This window comes from Elgaria multicarinata, chromosome 3, assembly GCF_023053635.1.
Source record: "Elgaria multicarinata webbii isolate HBS135686 ecotype San Diego chromosome 3, rElgMul1.1.pri, whole genome shotgun sequence".
In the NCBI taxonomy this organism is placed as follows: Eukaryota; Metazoa; Chordata; class Lepidosauria; order Squamata; family Anguidae; genus Elgaria; species Elgaria multicarinata.
In genome coordinates, this window is record NC_086173.1 from 151,437,814 (window position 1) to 151,458,614 (window position 20,801).

At 46.5% G+C, this 20,801-nt stretch overlaps 1 protein-coding gene across 1 annotated transcript in view; it reads left to right on the forward strand.

Annotated features, from left to right (window-relative positions):
* The first annotated feature begins 1,286 nt into the window (after nt 1-1,286).
* LOC134396035 (regulator of G-protein signaling 19-like) overlaps nt 1,287-20,801 on the forward strand; it is a 31,116-nt gene continuing 11,601 nt past the window's right edge. The window contains exons 1-4 of the mRNA XM_063122362.1: nt 1,287-1,366; nt 13,175-13,591; nt 18,673-18,758; nt 20,224-20,289. Of these exons, the coding sequence (XP_062978432.1) occupies nt 13,175-13,591; nt 18,673-18,758; nt 20,224-20,289 (569 nt within the window). The 5' untranslated portion in view covers nt 1,287-1,366. The remainder of the gene's footprint in view (nt 1,367-13,174; nt 13,592-18,672; nt 18,759-20,223; nt 20,290-20,801) is intronic.

Consider the following 20,801-nt stretch of genomic DNA (forward strand, 5'->3'; position numbering starts at 1 on the left):
AGGCTACTGTTTAAATAGGTGTTCCGTCTGTTGGACAAGGATCCTTTCAGTTGGTGTCAAAAGGGGACTTTTGGGCTTGGGCCAGTGGTGCAGGTAGGGCTGGACCCTGAGGCCTAAGTCCAGGGCCCATGGCTGAGGGTGCCCCCAAAGGACCACCCAGAGAGCAGCAGGTGCAGGACAGCAGAAGTAAACTCCATTTTACTCCTGCACTCATAATGGTGCTAAGTTTGAAGTGAGCTTAAGATGAAAAACTGTACATGCTCAGAGTATTTCTTTTCTCAGGGTTGGCCAACGTTCTAATTTATAGGGAATGTAAGCAGTTGTAAAGCAGAGGGTGATGACTGGGGTGTGTGTATGAAGAGAAATGTTAGTTAGGTGCTTTGCAATGGAAGCAATACACAACGTTCTCCTAAGGGATGAAGGGACATCAGGAAAAACTTCCTAACTGTTAGAGCAGTACAACAATGGAACCAGTTACCTAAGGAGGTTGTGGCCTCTCCCACACTAGAGGCCTTCAAGAGGCAGCTGAACAGCTATCTGTCAGGGATGCTTTAGGGTGGATTCCTGCATTGAGCAGGGGGTTGGACTCGATGGTCTTGTAGGCCCCTTCCAACTCTATGATTCTAAGGCATAAAACTATAAAGTCCAGGGTCTAAAATTTCCTACCTGCACCACTGCTTGGGGTTAATGGGAGTTGTAGTCCTGAAAGCTATGTGCTTCCTCCAGTATCTGAGGCAGCAAACCCATGTACACCAGTTGCTGGGGAACATGGGCGGGAGGGTGCTGTTGCAATCATGCCCTGCTTGGGTTTCCCACGGGCAGCTGGTTGGCCACTGGGTGAACACAATACTGGGCTAGATGGACCCTTGGTCTGATCCAGCAGGGTTCTTCTTAGGTCCTTACTCCAACCCACCTGGAGGGCGCTGGGTTGGGGGAGGCTGCTTTAAAAGCACCCCACCGCTGCCGGCACCCTAAGCCACAGGTGGGTGAGTTTCTACCATGCAAGCCCGACCCACTGCCTTAATCCACCCCACCACAACCCTCACCCCCACACACACACCGCACACACATCTGGGGGGCGCGCCTCGCGATGTCGCCCGCTGGCCCTCCGTTTGCGCGCGCTCTGCGAGGCCCCGGGCAGCAGCACGTGGCCTCCGCCCACTCACCCAGCCCTACCGGCTTCGGGCGCTTCTCGGCCACTCCCTTCGGCGGCGGAGGGAGCGGCTTGGGCGCTACTGCTTCGAGCTGACGGAGAGACGCGGCTGCTCCCGCAGGGGCGAGCAGAAGGGAAACGCGGAGAGTCCTCAGCAGTAGCAGCCCAGCAGCAGCCCAGCAAGCCGGGGGGCAAAGCGGCAGCCCCAGGAAGGTGAGCGAGGGTCTTGGAGGGCCGCTGCTGACCTACCTGTCTCCCCATTCATCCTTCCTTCTGTCTGCCGCTCCCGCTTTCTCAGTCTTGACTTGATCTCTCTCTCTCTCTCTCTTTCTTTCTTGCTGGCGCTCTGGGTACTTTATCCAACTCTCTCGACTGAATCCGGGCCCCGCCTTCCTAACCGATAAGGGGAAAGGGAGACTTGAACGGAAGAATCGGTTTCTTAGGGCAGAAAGTCGGGGCACAGTAAATCCAACGCCTTAGCTGTGAGATCGTAACTCAGCTACCCCCCTGGAATCCGCCTCTTACTCTATTTATTTATTTATTTATTTATTTATTGCATTTCTATGCCGCCCAATAGCCGAAGCTCTCTGGTCGGTTTATAGCCCCAGCAATTTACTTCACGCTCAGCTCTATCTCGTCTGTCTAATCTACTTTATATTTTCCTATTTCTCTCCCCTCCTTCACTGTTTATCTCACTCTCTTTCTCTCCATACCTCCCTTCTTACCTCTTTCTCGCTTTCCACCTGTTTACTTCTCTCTCTCTCTCTCACCCTACCTACCCACTCTCGATCTCCCTTCCTACATACCCCCTCTCTTCCCTTATTTCTCTCCCTCTACCTATCCCCTCCCTCTTTCTATCCCTTCCTCTCTCTCCTTATCTATTTCTACATGTTTGTTCCCCCCCCCACACACACACCCCAGCCCCCTCTCTCCTTATCTCTATCTCGCTATCTGTTTATCTCATTCTCTTTCTCTACTTAGTTACGTCTCTTTGGCCCTGTCCAGAAGACACTTTAAACCACGGCTTTAACCATGGTGAATAAGGCTTTTTGCCTATTCACCATGGTTAAAGCCATGGTTTAAAGTGTCTTCTGAACAGGGCCTTTCTCTTTTCCCCTCTCTCTCCCCCGATCTCTCTAAACCTATTCATCTCTCCCCACACCTACCCCCTCTCTCTACCTGTTTATCTCTCTCTTTCTCCCCTACCTACCTACCAAACTCTTTCTCCCCCTTCTCTCGCTCTCTGCCTACCTACCTACCTTTATTCCTCTCCCTAGTCTTCAATTCTTCAAGCAGAAATACCAGATGCTCAGTGCCTGCATGCCTGCCTGCCTATCTTGCTCCCTCTCCCTGCAAAAGAGGGTGTCCCATCCCACTACCCTTCCTCCCCACAAGTCAGGGGGACTCCTTGTAGCTTATCTCAGACCAAAACCATTTGCAGCTCCCGTCCCCGGCTTTCTCGAAGCCCCGTCTGCAGATCTGCCCAGGTCCCAGCTAGCAACGGCAGCCGATTGCTGTGCTCCTTCCAGGCTCTCCGAAAGGGCCCCTTTTCTGGTGCTGTTTATGCTGCGGACATTCCTCTGCCTTCGGGATGGATGGACTGATGGTGGATGGATGGGGTGGCTCCAGGGAAATAGCCTGTCGCAAGTTCTCTCTTGTGCCCAAGCTGGGATCATGGCAAAGAAGGGCAAGTTCGGCAGTAGGGGCTGCGTCTTTGTGTCCAGGACAGAGACGGATAGGGCTGGGTGGTGGGGGAAATAAACAGGCGTTTAGGGCATCAGCCCAGTTTTTCCCTTCCTGCAAGCGCGTGATTTACATCTCCACAGACATAAGCCAGAAACTACATCCATGACCTTTTGCTCTCCCTTGGGGTGCGAACACTTATTTGGAAAGGGATTAACTCTCCTTTCCTTATCCTGCAGCGACAGCCTTGCAAGGAAGCAGGCCAGCTCAGGAGGGAAAGCAGTCCCAGAAAAAGCACAGGATGCTGTTGAGCAGCCAGGGTGGCAGGAATTCACGGCCTGCTGGGCAAATCCAGGCCACCTGACTTTCCCAATCAGGTTTTCTGGGGGGTCTCCAGATGCTTTGCCTCCTTCCCTTGGCCCTGCCCCTTCCCTTAGCCCCACCCCTTCCCTTAGCCCTGACCCTTTTGTTCCACAGCCAACACTATGTGGTTTTCTGGCTTTTGCGGGTGTGTGTATATTTATTTATTGCATTTATATCCTGCCATTTTTCCAAGGCGGCATACATAATCCTCCTCCCAACAACAACCCTGTGAGGTAGGTTGGTCTGAGAGTCTGTGGCCGGCCCAAAATCACCCAGTGAACTTCCACAGCCAAGTGGGGACTAGAGCCCAGATCGTCTTACTCCCAGTCCAACTCTCTAATTGCTACACCACACTGCCTCTCAATTTTTCCATTCTAAAAGTTGACATACTTCCCTTAAGGTTCAGTTTGTGTTAGTAAGAGGTCTAAGCTAAAATAGGCTGGTATTTTTTTAAAGTATATTTTGGCCCTGCCCCATTTCTCCTTCAGCCCTGCCCACCACAGGAATGCAGCCCCTGAGAGCTCCTCCAAATTTGGATTTGGGCCTTGTGCTGAAAGAGGTTCAACTGGACCTCTGGAGCCTCCCAATTGGGATATAAGGGCAAACTGTTATTCCCATAGATCAGCCTCCCTGTACTCGGTACTCTACAGATGTGTTGGACTACAACTCCCTACAAAGAAGGGGAGGAGCCCTCACTGAAGGAACAAACAAGGAATGGATCCTGTAAGAAAACACAGATTGGACTACAACTCCCAGCATTCCTAGCTAACATGGCCTTGGGGAAGGCTGCCATAGATTCTTATCCTGAACTGCTGACTTCAAAGGTCTTGATCTCTTCCCACCCACCTACTCCTGTAGACAACAAGGGAGGTGCACAAGACTTTTCACCACCATCCCTCAACATGCTGTGCACTGCAAACCACAGTGTGCCATGAGCAGGAGAGTTGTCAGTGCGCTGCACACAAATGTCTCCCGATCTCGCTAGATCAAGGGTGGGCAGAGAAAGTAGGTCTCCAGATGTTTGGGATTTCAGTTGCCAGCACCTCTGACATCTATGCTGTAAAAGTGGGAGAACATCCAAATAGACCCACGAATAAGAGAGAAATGTCTCGGGATGTCAAAACAAAGATTTAATTTGTTAAAAAGTCCAACATGTTCCTGCCTATTAGTATTTTAAGGCCTTCTTCAGGGGGTTATAAAAACATCCTCAGAAATTCTTATAATATCTCTGACTAAAATTCACTGGCGACTCCTGGCAGGGGCTTCTGGAAGTTGAAGCCAAAAACAGCTGGAGATCGACCTTCTGCCCCACTCCTTCTCTAGATGCCTCGAGCAAGTGAGCCAAACTGCATGCTCAGGGATTGGCACCCTCTTTCTGTCTGTCTGAATGCATTTTTTTAAAGCCTCAGGCAGGGTCTTTAACAGTCCTACTCCCCAAGATCCTTTTAACAGGAGATGCCAGGAATTGAGCCTTGGACCCTCCGCACGTAAAGCATGCAAGAGCCAGTGTGGTGTGTTGCAGATACAGTTGGACTAGGGAGACCTGGGTTCAAATCCTCACTCAGGCATAAAAATGGCTGAGTGACTTTGAACCAAACACTGGTTCTCTCGGCCTAACCTTCCTCACAGAGTTGTTGTGGCTGGCTGGGGAACGCTGGGAGTTGTGGGGCTTTTTCTATCCAAACATGCATAGGATTATGCCTGTAATGAATAATGTCCTTGACTGCTGAACTCTGGCCCTTCCACACAGGGAGGGGATTCCAGGAGGAAGTTGTGTATGATTTATGCTTATTTATTTACACGTAGATCCACATAGACCCATTCTCCACTTGGAGCCCACCAGGGGAAGAGCCTTCAGCATGGTGACCCCACTCCTATGAAATTCCTTGCCTCTGGAGGTCAGGCAGGCGCCAACTTCGTATTCCTTTCGGTGCCTCCTGAAAACGTCATTATTCCAGGAAGACTATCCTTAATGACCAGCCACAGTTCACTGGACATTTTGCTTCTTTTAAAATCTATTTAAAGTGTTCTATTCTGTTTTTATTTTATCTTGTACACCACTCTGAAATTTTGAATGGGGAGCGGTATATAAATATTGTAAATAAAATAAATAAATAAAATACCTCTCCCCATTCAAGAATTTTGGAGTGGTGGACAAATACAATTAAAGAATGAAAACAGACTAAAAACACATTAAAATACATTTTTAAAAGAAACGAAGTGCAAATAAAACTGTGGCTGGTTGTTAAGGGAAGGCTTCCTGAAACAACAATGTTTTCAGGAGGCGCCAGAAAGAATACAGAGTTGGTGCCTGCCTGAACTCCCGAGGCAGGGAATCCCACAGGAATGTGTGTATGTCTAACCCCAATGGCCATGGAACTCTCTCTCTCTCTCTCTCTCTCTCTCTCTCTCTCTCTCTGTATTCACACACATATACATCACACCATTTGGTCTATCTAGCCAGGTCTAGGTCTAGTCACTTTGACTCATGGCAGAAAACAAAACGAAAAGCACCTTCTCCCGCCTGCCATAGACAGCAGTTCGTCCCCACCTTCAGCCTAAGGCAGAATGAAGGTCCAGCCCAATGAATCTTCCAAAAGGAACTCGAAGCTCTGCCTGTGTGTCAGTCAGTGGGGTGTTGTCGAGATCAGCTGCAAGACTTTCCACATCCAGTCTTTGTGGTAGTCTGGGCTGCCCTTGAGCAAGAAAGGAAACCAAACAAGAGGATTGTATTTATTTTTAAAAAAGTTTTTTTACCCCACTATTCAGCTGAAAAGGCTTTTGGATGAATTTTAAAAACTCAAGACAGTCTCCACCCTCAGGCTTATAATCTAAAAATCATGACACAAAAGGAAAAAGAGAGGAGGAGGGAGAAGGAAAAAACCAAACTTGGGCACCAGTTCTGAAGAGATACAGCTAGGATGGACGATCCTAGCTGCACCAGACGATCTGATTGAAATGGCTACTGTTAAGTGATAGATGAGGGAGACGAGGAACCAAAGGCATCTGGTCTCTTGTTTAGATGGAGGTGCGAAACTCAGCTGGCCACAATGGAGGGGCCAGGATATCAATAGTTAAAGCTGCTTTATACCTGAGTCAGGCTATTGATCCATTTATTTGTCCTAAATCTCCCACCATTCACCTGAACAGTGTGAGATTCAGAACAGATGAAAGAAAGCCTCTTCTAACACATTACTTTCCATCTGCAGTTCTAAGTATGTGTTCAAAATAACTTTGAATATTCTAACATCTGCTGGCCAGTTAATTGTCGACGACACCTTATGAGTTCATAGCTTTGACGGGATTTGAACTGGGATCTCTGGACTCTCAATTCTGCCTCGTAGCCATGATAGTACAGCAGCTCATGAATTGGCAGAAGCTTCTGTTCCAGGGGGTGGTTAGGTGAACTACTGTTGTATCTCTAAGAATTGGTGCCTGAGCTTGTTGGTTTTCCTTTTCTCTCACTATTCTTCCACCTCTCTCTGCCCCCAACTTCTGAATTGTGTCTGTGTGGCCCTGTGGGCAGGGACCGTCGTGTTTTTATTGATTGTGGAAGCCACCTGGAGGCTTTTTTTGCCTGAAGAGAAGGGTATGCATGCTTTAAATAAAGGAACAATGGAATGAAGGAGAGAGACCACAGTAGTTATGGTTGGGGTGTGAGTTGGATGACAGCTGGATGGAAAGGAAGTGAGACAAAAAGTGATGGGTTATATATTATAAGTGGGGGCTGCATCATAAGATGTGAAGATCATCTTCTTGGCTCGCCGCTCTGACCATGTTACTCCACTTCTGAAATCTCTTCATTGGCTTCCAATTCACTTCAGAATCCAATATAAACGTCTCCTGTCGACCTTCAAAGCTTTTCATGGTCTAGCTCCTTTCTATCTCTCCTCTCTCATCTCACACTATTGCCCCGCTCGTGCTCTTCGCTCCTCTGACGCCATGTTTCTTGCCTGCCCAAGGGTCTCTACTTCCCTTGCTCGGCTTCGTCCATTTTCTTCTGCTGCCCCTTTCGCCTGGAACGCTCTTCCAGAACATTTGAGATCTACAACTTCAATCACAGCTTTTAAAGCTCAGCTAAAAACTTTTCTTTTTCCTAAAGCTTTTAAAACTTGATTTTGTTCTGACTTTTATACTGCCTGTTTGGTGCATTCTCTTCCCCTCCTTATTGTTTTATTATGATTTCCTTAGAATGTAAGCCTATGCGGCAGGGTCTTGCTATTTTATTGTTTTACTCTGTACAGCACCATGTACATTGATGGCGCTATATAAATAAATAAATAAATAAATAATAATAGCTCCTGTTCAGGGTTCCAGCCAGCCATGCCCTTACCCGTGATGCTCCATTCCAACCCACCTACCCCTCTATTTCCTTCCCTTCCCATTGCCACTGAGCTAGCTAGGTCTTCATTGAGCTGTTTTTATGTGAGTGTCCCATAGAGACTTTTTTCTCTAAAGATTTTTTTGTACTTCAGCCTAAATGCAGAAAAATATCGGGAGGCTTTTCGGGAGAAAAGCCTCCCAATACTTTTCTCTTGTGTATGGATGGTGCCGTTTTGATACAAGGATCCACACTTGGAGAATGAGTTTGCTCGGATTATTTATTTTAACCGTTTACAAGCTGCCTTTCAGGTACACAACCTCCCAAGGCACTTTACAAAAGATATTAAGGGCACAATTGTTTGCATGTTTAGACAGAGGGAAAAACAAACTCCACAACTCTCAATATTCTCCAGACAGCGTGGTAGCCACCATGGTTAGGAATGGTTCACGCGACGCACTAAGTGATTGTTTAGCTCAGAATACTTAACCACCGTGGCTCAGCGTGTTGTCCGAACAGGGTCATCAAGAGATTCATATCATAGAATCATAAAATCATAGAATAGCAAAGTTGGAAGGGACCTACAAGGCCATCGAGTCCAACCCAATGGACTCCAATGATGGGTTTACTCTCATTATATGACAATGAAAAGAAGCAACTAAAAAGCAATGTTCTTTTGGGTAGCAGCTAGGATGGAAATAGCCAGGAGTTGGAAGAGGACTCACAGCCCAACCATTCAACAATGGAAATTCAGGTTGTGGTCTATAGCTTTAATAGAAAAGTTGACCAATACACAAAGGTCATACAGAAATGTGCAAGAAAAGGATAACTTCAACACAACTTGGTGGGGTTTTAATGATACGGCACAAAAAGCTAAATTAGCCCCCACAGTCACGCTGTCTTTTATGGGAAGATTAATTGGGCAAACAGAGTATAAGCTGATAACTGCCCAGAGAGCTCTGGCTATTGGGCAGTATAGAAATGTAATAAATAAATAAATAAAGATAAGAGATCAGACAAGCAACACAATTGTATGATCACGATCAATATGTATGGATGTTCTTACTGATATTTCACATGTGTTATTTAATGGATTGTTAAATTTGAAAACCCAATAAAAGTATATTTTTTAAAAATAGAGAAAGCCATCAAAACAGAAGACAGTTCTCTAGCAGCTCTTCAAACAGAGGACTGTCCTTTGGAAAAGAGGACACATGGCCAACCCTGTTGCACTTTGTAAATGTGGCCTGAAAATGCCCCTGGCTGTTGGACGAACTTTGTTGCGTGTGAAATATTTTGAGAGAGAAAATAATAAATTGACCTACTTTTTCTAGGAGGTGAGGAAAAAAACACCCTCAGGCATTCAATTCTCACAATAAAATTTATTCTGAGAAACTTCAGTTCAGCATAGATCTCTCCTACATGGAGAAGGTCTGGCTGTCATTTAAGGGTAGGTTATCCGTCTGTGAAGCCAATATAGTTTCAAGTCTGGAACCGAGCCAGAAACCACGGGGGAAGGGGCCAGTTGGATTGAGAGGGATTCCAGGTCAAGCCCTTGCTCAGCCATGAAGCTTCATCCTAGTGTCAGCTCCAGGTTTTTGAGGACCCTTGGACAAGACACCCTCAGGGTGGGGAAGGGCTCCCTCAGTGAATCTGCCTTCTCACCACCATTGTCAGCAGCTGCTGCCATTGCCCCTCATCCTTTCTCACCATTGTTATCGCTTGCTTGCTTGACAGACAGAGAGCCACTGAGGAAGTAGGCAGGGGTAACTACTGTTCCTCCTCCTAACCACGACCACCTTCTGGGCCAGAGTGAGAGGCAGGTGAACAAGCAGGTTGGAGTGTTCCAGAGGAGAAACAATACCAAGGAGGTCCTATCAGTGGACCTTTTCTGAGGTGTGAGCTCTCAGCAAGTGCTCAACCATGCCTACCCTTGATGCTGGCCCTCCATCCTCGCGAGGCAGCCTTGGTCACATTCATAGAATCATAGAATAGCAGAGTTGGAAGGGGCCTACAAGGCCATCAAGTCCAACCCCCTGCTCAATGCAGGAATCCACCCTAAAGCATCCCTGACAGACGGTTGTCCAGCTGCCTCTTTAATGTCTCTAGTGTGGGAGAGCCCACAACCTCCCTAGGTAACTGGTTCCATTGTCATACTGCTCTAACAGGAAGTTTTTCCGGATGTCCAGCTGGAATCTGGCTTTCTGTCACTTGAGCCCGTTATTCCGTGTCCTGCACTCTGGGAGGATCGAGAAGAGATCCTGGCCCTCCTCTGTGTGACAACCTTTCTAGTATTTGAAGAGCACATTCCTTTCTCATGCTTTCTCTCCAGACTAACCTGACTCCCTTCGTTTCCTGGAAAAACATTAGAGACAAAGGAAGTGATACTAATAATGAGTGAGTGTATGAATGGACACAGATGGATACAATTCCTCTCAACATGCCTTTCCATCTCTGATGCCAAGGTTTGGCCAAATAATTTTTTAATAAGTTTCTGGCGTGCGTGCGTGCGTGCCATGGACAGATTCCCAGCACGAGAGCAAATGGATGGGGGTTTTGCTGCAGGTTAGGAGAACCAGGGCCTGTGGCCTGAGTCAGGGGAGGGAGAAACATAGAGACTGGGTACGTAGCCTGCTCAGTTCTGAAAGAGGCAGGCACGTGAATACAAGAACACCTTTGAGTGTGCACAGAGTGTCATGAATTTCTCCCTCCTCCATGCACATTGGGGCTTAGGAGGCAACAAATAAGACATGCAACAAAATGTTGCAGTGCTCCTGTTCAGCCTTCCAACCAGCCATACCCTTTTCCAGGATACTCCATTCCATCCACCCTGGTGGTCTGTTTTCCCCCAATAACCATTCAGCATTCTGTGGTCAGTGAGCATGCTCAGGCCTTAATGGATTGTTTTTAAGTATCCGTGTCCTTAGCAGGGTTTTATTTTATCCACTAAAGATTTCTTTTGTACTTCTGCAAACCGCAAATACTGCCAATACCTCCCTCTTGAGTATGGCTTTTGGCCTCAAAAGCAACAACTCATTGCCTGAACATAAGAAATAGAGGAAGCGGTGATGGCACTTTTCCATTTCCGTAAATAATCAGCATTAAGGTTTTCCCCCACTCTCCTCCTCCCCCCTGACCCACACCCACTACATTTTATCAGGTTCCATCGCCACCCAACACAACATATAATTGAAGGATAGGCAGAAGGTAGATCTCCAGACGTTTTGGACTTCAGTTCCCATAAGCCAGCATGGCTAGTGGTCAGGAATACTGGGAGTTTTAAGTCCAAAACGCCTGGAGGTAGGCCTTCTATCCACCCTTGTTTACTCATATTCATCCCTTGTTGTTCTTGTCGCTGCAGTCCTTCTGTTCTCTTCCCACTATCATGTTGTAAACTGTAAGCTCATCGAGGGCAAGGTCCTTTCTTTTTTTTTGGCGTTGTTAAAACAAGACATGAGACAAATAAATAAAAGTAGTTTACAATGCAGTTGTCTGCAGATTGCTCAGAAGGATGTCTGGGCATTCTGTGAGTCACGGTCCAACAGCTCTAGAGGGACCAGTGTGGGGAAGCCTGTATTAGGACCTCTCTTTTCTGCCCAATCTCTGTTTTCCTTCCCCTCTCAAACACCTCCCTTTGGCATTCTCCCTATGTCTTCTCATTTTCCTGGACTGCTCCCCTTTCTGACCTTCCCACACCCCAGCCCCCATCTTCTACTTCTCATGCCCCTGTGACATCCATTCCTGGGCCCCTATATTTCTTCCACCCCTGTTCTCATTTCTGCCTGCCATGACCAAATCCAGATACCATGTGGGATCAGAGCAGCCCAGTCAATGGCAATGACAGTCCTTTCTGCCTGGGCCACCCTCCCATGACGTAAGGGAAGCTCAATCAGTCAGAATAATCTTCACCATACTAATCTCTTTGTGCATTAAGATAGCATAGCTCTTTCTTTCAGATAGGGGTGGGCAATGTGTAGCTTTAGATGTTTGGGCCTACAACTCCCACGGTCCCTCCCCATTACTTATGCTGTTTAGGTCTGATGGGAGTTGTAGGCCAAACCATCTGGAGGGCCACAGATGCTTTTACAATATAATAATAATATTTCTTACCTGCCTCTCCACTTGGATTGAGGTGGGGAACAACAGCAAATATAAAACACATAAAACTGATTAAAAACATAGTATACGTTATTAAAACATCCTTGAAACATCCTAAAAACATCCCAAAATTCGACTGGATAGGCCTGCCGGAATAGATCAGTCTTTACAGCTTTCTTAAATGTTAAAAGACTGTCAAGTTGACAAATCCCCTCTGGCAGGCCATTCCACAGTCTGGGAGCAGCAGAAGAGAAGGTCCTCTGAGTAATACCTGTCAGCCTAGTTTTGGCTGACTGAAGTAGATTTTTCCCAGAGGACCTGAGTGTGCAGGGTGGATTGTACAGGAGAAGGTGATCCCGCAGGTAGCCTGGACCCAAACCATGTGGGGCTTTAAAGATAATAACCACCACTTTATACTTCGGCTGGAAACTAATTGGCAGCCAGTGAAGAGATTTTAAAACTGATGTAATGTGGTCACCCCTAGGCATATCGGTGACCAGCCTGGCTGCCATATGTTGAACTAATTGAAGTTTCCGGACTAGGCACAAAGGTAGCCCTATGTTAGGGTGACCATATGAAAAGGAGGACGGGGCTCCTGTATCTTTAACCGTTGTATTGAAAAGGAAATTTCAGCAGGTGTCATTTGTATATAGGGAGAACCTGGGGAAATTCCCTCTTCATCACAACAGTTAAAGCTGCAGGAGCCCTGCCCTGCCCTCTTTTAAATCTGGTCACTCTAGTATCGCAAAGCTTTTAATGGTTGAATTCACTAAGTTGGCACATTGTTTTAACTGTTTTCATAGTTTTACTGCTTTTAAATTATATATTGTTTTATCTTAGTTTATGGTTTAATTTTTTTTAGCTATGTATATTTACTGTTTTATACTGTATGCTTTTATCTGTACGCCGCCCTGAGATCTTATTGATATAGGGCGAGATATAAATGTTTTAAATAAATGACACCTGCTGAAATTTCCTTTTCTATGCAACTGTTAAAGATACAGGAGCCCTGTCTTCCTTTTCATAGGGTCACCCTACCCTGTGTAGAGCGCATTGCATAGGGTGACCCTATGAAAAGGAGGACAGGGCTCCTGTACCTTTAACAGTTGTATGAAAAGGAAATTTCAGCAGGTGTCATTTGTATATATGGGGAACCTGGTGGAATTTCCTCTACATCACAACAGTGAAAGCTGCAGGTGCCCTACCCTCTTTTAAATCTGGTCACTCTGGTATAGCTCCTGCACCTTTAACTGTTGTGATGAAGAGGGAATTTCACCAGGTTCTCCATATGTACAAATGACACCTGCTGAAATTCCCTTTTCTATGCAACTGTTAAATACAGGAGCCCTGTCCTCTTTTTCATATGGTCACCCTATCCTATGTAGAGCGCATGGCAGAAATCGAGCCTTGAATATGATGCAGTCTCCCCTGGGTCCTAGCTTCTCCCCATCTCCCTTCTGCCTCCTTGCGAGGTTGTCAGTGGCTGGTTACCCCACATTCAACACAGATTGATTTAAGCAAAACAAGCCACTAAGCCTTCCTCTTTCTCTACACAGATGTTGAGCCCTCTCCAGAAATGCGGCTCTGAGGGCTGCCTCCTAGACTGTGACTTCCTGCCCTGGCACCGGAGCACCCTCCACAAGCGACAGCAGAGCCGCGAGGAGTCGGGACCAGGCAAGGAGCACCAGGGGCAGGAGAAACCGTGTCTCCCGAGCATCCACTTGGAGGTTTCGGAGGCAGCCTGCTGTCCCCAGCCCTCATTGCAAGACCCCGGAGGGGTGTGGCGATCCTGCAGCGAGGGGCGTTTGGACCAGAAGGGGGCGCCGCGCCAAGGGGAAACTGAAGTGGCGGACAAAACAGGAAGTGGGTGGAGTTTGCCGTCCCCCAAATCGTTGCGGAAAGAGCGGCGGCTGAGAGGGAAAGTTGCAGCGGCGAAACAGCACTTGCGGAATCTCTTTGGAGGCTCAAATAAAGTCAGTGGATCCACCAGCTTCTCCTAGCCCTTGTGCCACATTTCCAGGCCTTTCCTACGGATGGTCTTCCTTCTCTTCCTCCCCATCCCCCACTTGCTTCCATGAGAAACACAAGTCCAGATTTTTTTTTTAATAGCTTGCTTGTATAAATATTTTAGTGTCTTTGTTCCCAATGGTTTTAATCTTTGGAATTTCCTGTAGTGAAAAATGTATCCCAAGGCTAAATAGAAAGTTGATAATTAATTATCAAGAAAAGGTTATGGCAGAGGGCCTGGGAGCCAGGACTCCTGGGTTCTTTGCAGTGGAAGCAGAGACTAATGAACTACTTGGAGGACCTGGGAGGCAACACTCTGAGACTAGATGGGTGTCTAGTTGTAGAGATGGACGAATGTGTCTGTTTTGCTTTATGTAAGGTTTGCATTTTTTTTCAAGCACAAATTTGTTCCTCGCATTTGTGCATCACTTTGCGAATTTTTTATTTTTAAGTCCATGTATGCATTTTTGTGCAGAATTTCCCCTAATATCATTCTCTCTCTCTCTCTCTCTCTCTCTCTCTCTCTCTCTCTCTCTCTCCATGGACTTTACTCGGAGATATGCATTTTGGTACATAATTTCCCTTAAAGTATGCATTTTTGATCAGAGAACTGCATCACAAATTTTGGAAACGTGCAAAAGCTGGAGAATAATTGAATTCTGGTTTGTTTATTAGTTTGGGAAGTATAAATTAGGTCAGTTTATATTAAAATACAAACCAAACAGATTTATAACCTGCCTTCCTCCACCCATCCTTATCTAGTTGGTTTGTATGACTATCTGGCCTTGTTCACTTATAACTCTAAGCCATGGAGTGGCTAGTTAAAATCTGGCTTGTCGTTGTGTCTGGACCCATCCCTGTAAACAAACCATAGTTGTTAACCAGCTACAAACTACAAATAGAAGCTGTGGTTTACTGATGACTTATGAATGGCCTGTTCAGACAACATGCTAAGCCATGGTTAGGCCACTAATCCTTCAGCAGCAAATGGTTAGTGAGTGTGTTTAAACCATGGTTATGTAGCCGTCATGGTTAGGAATGCTTCACATGACACGGTAAGCCTTAATGTTTAGCTTAAAATGTTTAACCACTGTGGGTTAGCATGTTGTTTGAACAGGGGTTGATGTCTGGCTTGAGTAAACCATGGCTTGTTGTGGCATTGAACCCAAACTGTGGCTTGCCTGCACTATTCTCTGCCCTGAAAGAGGCACCTAGCAAGAGCAGCCTAAATATGAAGCTGCTCTGAAGGCTGGCAAAATGAGTGGGAGAGAAACAAACCAGAAATAGGGGAAACAAACTACAGTTAGTTTGCTCATCTGCGAGACAATTTGTAGTTAAAGCAACAAACCATGGATAACATAAACCATGGTTTAGTGTTACGTACAAATACAGCCTCTAACTGGGATGGGACTGTAGCTCAATGACAGAGCACATGCTTTGTACACAGAATGCCCCAGATTCAACTCCAGCATTGCAGGCAGGGTTAGGAAGGAATCTTGTCTGAAACTCTGGAGAGCTGCTGCAAGTCAGCGGTGACAGTGTTGAGGGCTGTTGGGCTAAATGAGTCAATGGTCTGATTCTGTATAATGTTCCTATGATCATAGAATCATAGAATAGCAGAGTTGGAAGGGACCTACAAGGCCATCGAGTCCAACCCCCTGCTCAATGCAGGAATCCACCCTAAAGCATCCCTGACAGATGGTTGTCCAGCTGCCTCTTGAAGGCCTCTAGTGTGGGAGAGCCCACAACCTCCCTAGGTAACTGGTTCCATTGTTGTACTGCTCTAACAGTCAGGAAGTTTTTCCTGATGTCCAGCTGGAATCTGGCTTCCTTTAACTTGAGCCCGTTATTCCGTGTCCTGCACTCGGGGAGGATCGAGAAGAGATCCTGGCCCTCCTCTGTGTGACAACCTTTTAAGTATTTGAAAAGTGCTATCATGTCTTTTGTCATGATGGCATATTGCAGTAATGTCCAGGTCTCTACAGGTTTTACCTCTTTCTGTGTGGTGTTTGGCAGAGAAATAACATTACCAGTTGATAGACATCTGAGTTTACCAGTCCTCAACACTTATCAGTTTGTTCCAGGGTTTATTAGTGATATAGCAGAACAAATATGTTCTGTGGCTGAGGCTGTGTTTACTCACTTAGAGTGAGCAAGTGGAAGACAGAAAGCTTGCTATGCTTTGAAAGTCCCTCTCCACACTTACACAGTAGGAGAACTAGTTTGGGTGAGAGGCTATTCCCGTAAATTGGGGAAATCGCCTAAATTACAGGGAGGTTTTCAAAGCCCTTTTCAAATAGTACTCTGAGGTACTATTATGAAACTGCGCAAGGTGGGAGAAAGGGCACCCATACTGTTAGGTGCTAAAAGACAGCTCTCCCACTTATGCAAAAGTATACACTTATTTTATGTCACATTTTTCTGGCTTAATTCCCTCGGTACCTTCCAGACTATAGCAAGAGGAGAGGGCTGCTGGGGGGTATCCCTATTTGCTCTGGGTATCAAGAGGATTCTTGGGTTTTCTATGACAGGGGCAGGCAAAAGGTAGCACTACAGTTGTTTTGGACTTCAACTCCCAGAAGCCCTTGCCAGCATGGCTAATGGTCAGGCATGCTGGGAGTCCAAAATGTCGGCTGATCTACATCCTGCCCATCCCTGCTCTATGAAGGGGATGTGACCTATCTGGCCCAGTCAAAGAGTGAAGAAATATCTAGAGGGGCGCACAGTCTGGGATTTCTGGCTCCCAATCAATAGCCACCGTTTGCAAAACAGGAGCACGGTGTGACTAGGAGGAGCCACTCTGGAAGTCTATGGTGCTCTGCCCTGTTTAGTTGCCGCTGGTTACCTCATACATGGTGGCATTCAAGGCATAAGCCTGTGCAGCCAGTCATATCATGGAGCAATATGAAGCAGTTTCTGTGGTTCAAACCAGTTTTGGTGCCTGAGGTACAAAGTCTAAATGGCAATTTTCCCACCATAATTGGTAACTGTGACCCTTTAATGGTATCCCACAAAACTGTTCCTTGAGGGTGCCTGTCAAGGTAGGGTGAACATATGAAAAGGAGGACAGGGCTCCTGTATCTTTAACAGTCGCATAGGAAAGGGAATTTCAGCAGGTGTCATTTGTATATCTGGAGAACCTGGTGAAATTCCCTCTTCTTCACCACAGTTAAAGCTGCAGGAGCTACACTAGAGTGACCAGATTAAAAAGAGGGCAGGGCTCCTGCAGCTTTAACTGTTGTGATGAAGAGGGAATTTCACCAGGTTCCCCATATATACAAATGACACCTGCAGAAATTCCCTTTTCTATGCGACTGTTAAAGATACAGGAGCCCTGTCCTCCTTTTCATAGGGTCACCCTATGTAAGGCCAAATCTTGTTTCAAAGAGAAGATTCCGGAAAGGATACCCAGGGCTGGTGTCAAGGGTAGGCATGGTTGAGCACTTGCTGAGGCCCCACACCCCAATAGGGGCCAACTGACAAGAGCCCCCTGGACTCGCTCCTCTTCTTCACCTGCTTGTCCACCTGTCTCTGTCTCTGGCCCTGACAAGGGTGGTGATGAGAAGGAGGTGCAGCAGATGTCATGGCCGTCTGGCACTCTGCCTGCTGTGCAAGCAAATGGTAGTAATCATGAGAAAGAGGATGAGGAGTGAGGGCAGCTGGCGACAATAGCAGTCGGAAGGTAGAGTCACTGAGGGAGGCCCCCCCAATGCGGTTGTCTTGCCCAAGCATCCTGAAGGAGCCGGCACTGAAGGCACCATTTCTTTTTGCCTTTTTTTTTTTAATTAGTTCCAATCAAAAGGTTTGTATGGAGAAGTCTCCTTTGTTACTTGTACTCTCAAGTGCATAATATATTTTTTATCTAAGGCCAGCGCTGGAGTCTGTTCAAAGCCCAGACTTCTAGGCTCCTTAGAAGACAGCGAGTGAAAGCCTGGATTGAATTATCCAGGAATGGAGTGGCTCAGGGGTTGGTCACTTTGGGGTCTTTGGAAGCGAGGGTTGCCTTTTGGAAGCCTGAATACTGAGGTATTTTGGAACCCAGATGTTTGAAAATAACAACAACAATAATTAAAAATACTAATAATATTTCTTACCCACCTCTCCCTCTAGATCGAGGCAAGGAACAACATTAAATACAAAAATTCCATAAAATGCATAAAACTGATTAAAAACATATAAAACTGATACAACGTTAGCAATCACACATCTTAAAATTCATCTGGGTAGGCCTGCCGGAAGAGATCAGTTTTAAGGCTTTCTTAGACTATTAAGTTGACGAATCTCAGAAGCCCCCATTTCAGCGTGGAGTAAATGTGTGAGATGCAGGGAGCACACCGCCCCCTCCCCACTCCATCACCATTTCCATGGGGAGGGCAACCATTTTGAAGGAGAGATGCCTCTCACCACACAACCTGGAACCCTGACAATCAGCCCTGTAAAGGATCCTCCACTGTGGGATTGGGCAAGCAATGAATTGGGATCTATTGGTGGATGACTGGATGATTTTCAGTAGATGGGCAAAGATTTCTACTTCCCTCACAGCACCCCCCTCATGCAATTCGGCTGTTAGAATCCCTAATCTGTAGTAATTTAGATGTAGTTCATACTTGTATATGCAGGTCATTCCAGTGTCTCACCCTGAGGGTGCAATACATAGAGCTGGTGTAGTGTAGTGGGTAAAGTGTTGGACTGGGAGTTGGGAGATCCGGGTTCTACTCTCCACTTGGCCATGGAGTGACTTTGGGCCAGTCACAGACTCTCAGACCAATCTTCCTCACAGGGTTGTTGTGAGGATAAAATGGAGAGGAGGAGGAGGAGGATGTACACTGCCTTGGGTTCATTGGATGAAAAAAGGTGGGATATAAATGCAATAATACAAAAACAACAACAACAACAATAATAATAATAATCCTATTTGAAAATCTGGCCCTGAATTCAGTGGGTTGCAGTGGGTGCCTGGACTCCTTGGTCTTTTGCGAGTAATCTTGGGCCCTTTGGGAGAGGAGTGAGGTGTCAAAGAGCTTAGAGTCTTGTTTCTGTATTTCAGTCTCTGGCATCGAGTGTGGAATCAGACTTGGGATCAGAATGTGATCACAGCCAACAGCAGACACGACAGAGGCAAAAACACCGCCGGTGAGTAGATGTGTGGAGCACAGCAACTGAGTGCAAAACAGTAAATTAAGACATTCCTTTTTAAGATTCCCTTCCCTCCTGAGCTTAGCAGGTAGCTGTAGGCATGTCGCTGTCTCTGAGTATGGGAATAATTAATGCTGGCCTGCCTTCAGGGTCAAGGGTCGGGATGGTTGGGCACTTGCTAAGGGCCCACGGTCAACGGTCCCCTGGAGTTGCTTTTCCTTTTGACCATTGCATCCCTGCGTGTTCACCCACCTTTTGCCCTGATGCGCACAACAGGGGTGGGGTGAAGGAGAAGCAATAGATGCCACGGCCTGCCTGCTCGTGGGCTCTCTGCCTGTCAAGCAAGCGAGGAGGGGTGGCAAGGATGAGGAAGAGGATCAGCAGCTGATGACCATGTTGGTGAGACGATAAACTGAGGTAGGGGCCTACTGAGAGTGCCTGTCCCAAGGGCCTTCTAAAACCTGGAGCTGGCATTCCCTGCCTTACAAGAGAATGGTCCTGTTCAGAAGACACCTTAAACCAGGGCTTTAACCATGGTGGTTAAGCCAGAAAGCCAGGCCGTGTTCAGAAGACACCTTAAATCATGGTTTAAGGTGTCTTCTGAACACGGTTCGAGTTTCTGGCTTAACTACCATGGTTAAAGCCGTGGTTTAAGGTGTCTTCTGAACGGGGCCATTAAGAGTGTATATAAGTACTTGGAGCACTTAGGGAAAAAGTGCTATATAAATACTGGCCCCGTTCAGAAGACACCTTAAACCACAGCTTTACCCATGGTGATTAAGCCAGAAAGCCAGGCTCTATTCAGAAGACACCTTAAACCATGTTTTTAACCACAATGAGTAAGGCAAAAACTTTATTCACCATGGTTAAAGCCATGGTTTAAGGTGTCTTCTGAACGGGGCCACTATGAGATTATCACACTTCTCACTATTATGGGTGATGGTCCCCAGTTCAAATTTTACCTTGACCATGAACTCACTAGGTTGGCTGTAGGGAAGCTACTCTCTCTGTGCCTCATCCTCAGCCCCCCTCAAATATCTGGAATATGGGGCCAATAATATTGATCTGCCTTGTAGTATGAATAATTTAAATACTCAGCAAACACTATACAAATGTGAACTGTTATTACCAATGGTGGAAAAAGATCCCATAGATGGGGAAATGTTTCCCACACCTCTAGTTTCCTAATCGTCCTATTTCCCCATCTTGCAAATCCCTGAGGACTGAAGGACATGTTATATGTAACTAATGCCGGATGGTCCCTTTCCCTTTTAAATGCTGCTTTGGGAGGGGGTGAGATTGTGAGCAGAGAGGTGGGGTGTAGGTTTCCTGCAGTTTCTCTATTCCAGATCATGTCCCCCACCCCCTTGCAGTCTTTTAAGTTTTCATGTGCAAGATGGTATGTAGTTTGGCCTCAGCTGCTTCCTTAAATTTGATAATTTTTTAAATTATTATTTTAAAGCAGGAGGAATAAAAGAAACTTCCTAAGGCTATGGAGTTCAGGAAATCAGGATATGCCTTCTCTAAGGTATTTTAACGTTCAGATTTATTCTAAAAAGCGTAACATTGTGTATATGTGTTTTCCTTCCTTCCTTCATTATGGGTTTGTTGTCTGATTACCGCAAATGGATCTATTGGGTGTTTTTCTGCAGTTTCTCAACAAGGGTTTGTCTATATGTCCTGTTTAGCCCATTCTGGCTGTGCAGTGGTGCTGCGTTGTTTATATGACGCAGCCGCCAACTCACAGCCACCACGGGTTTCTCCTCCGAAACTGCGCAATTTAAAAGTGCTGACTTAGTGCGACTTTTTCCTTGGCTCCGAGGTCACCACCTTCTTCCTCCATCTGTTGTTGGTGACTTCACTTCGGATTGAGACTGGGGGCATTCGCAGGGGCGGATCGAGGCGCAGGGTAGGTGCGGGCTCAACAAGTCGAATGGCCACTGGCACTGCAGCTTTTTCAGCCCCATAGCCTGTACTCCTTCCTGCGATCGGGATCTAATGTTCCCACCCTGCAGTTGTGATGCTGTGGGGTTTTAAGGG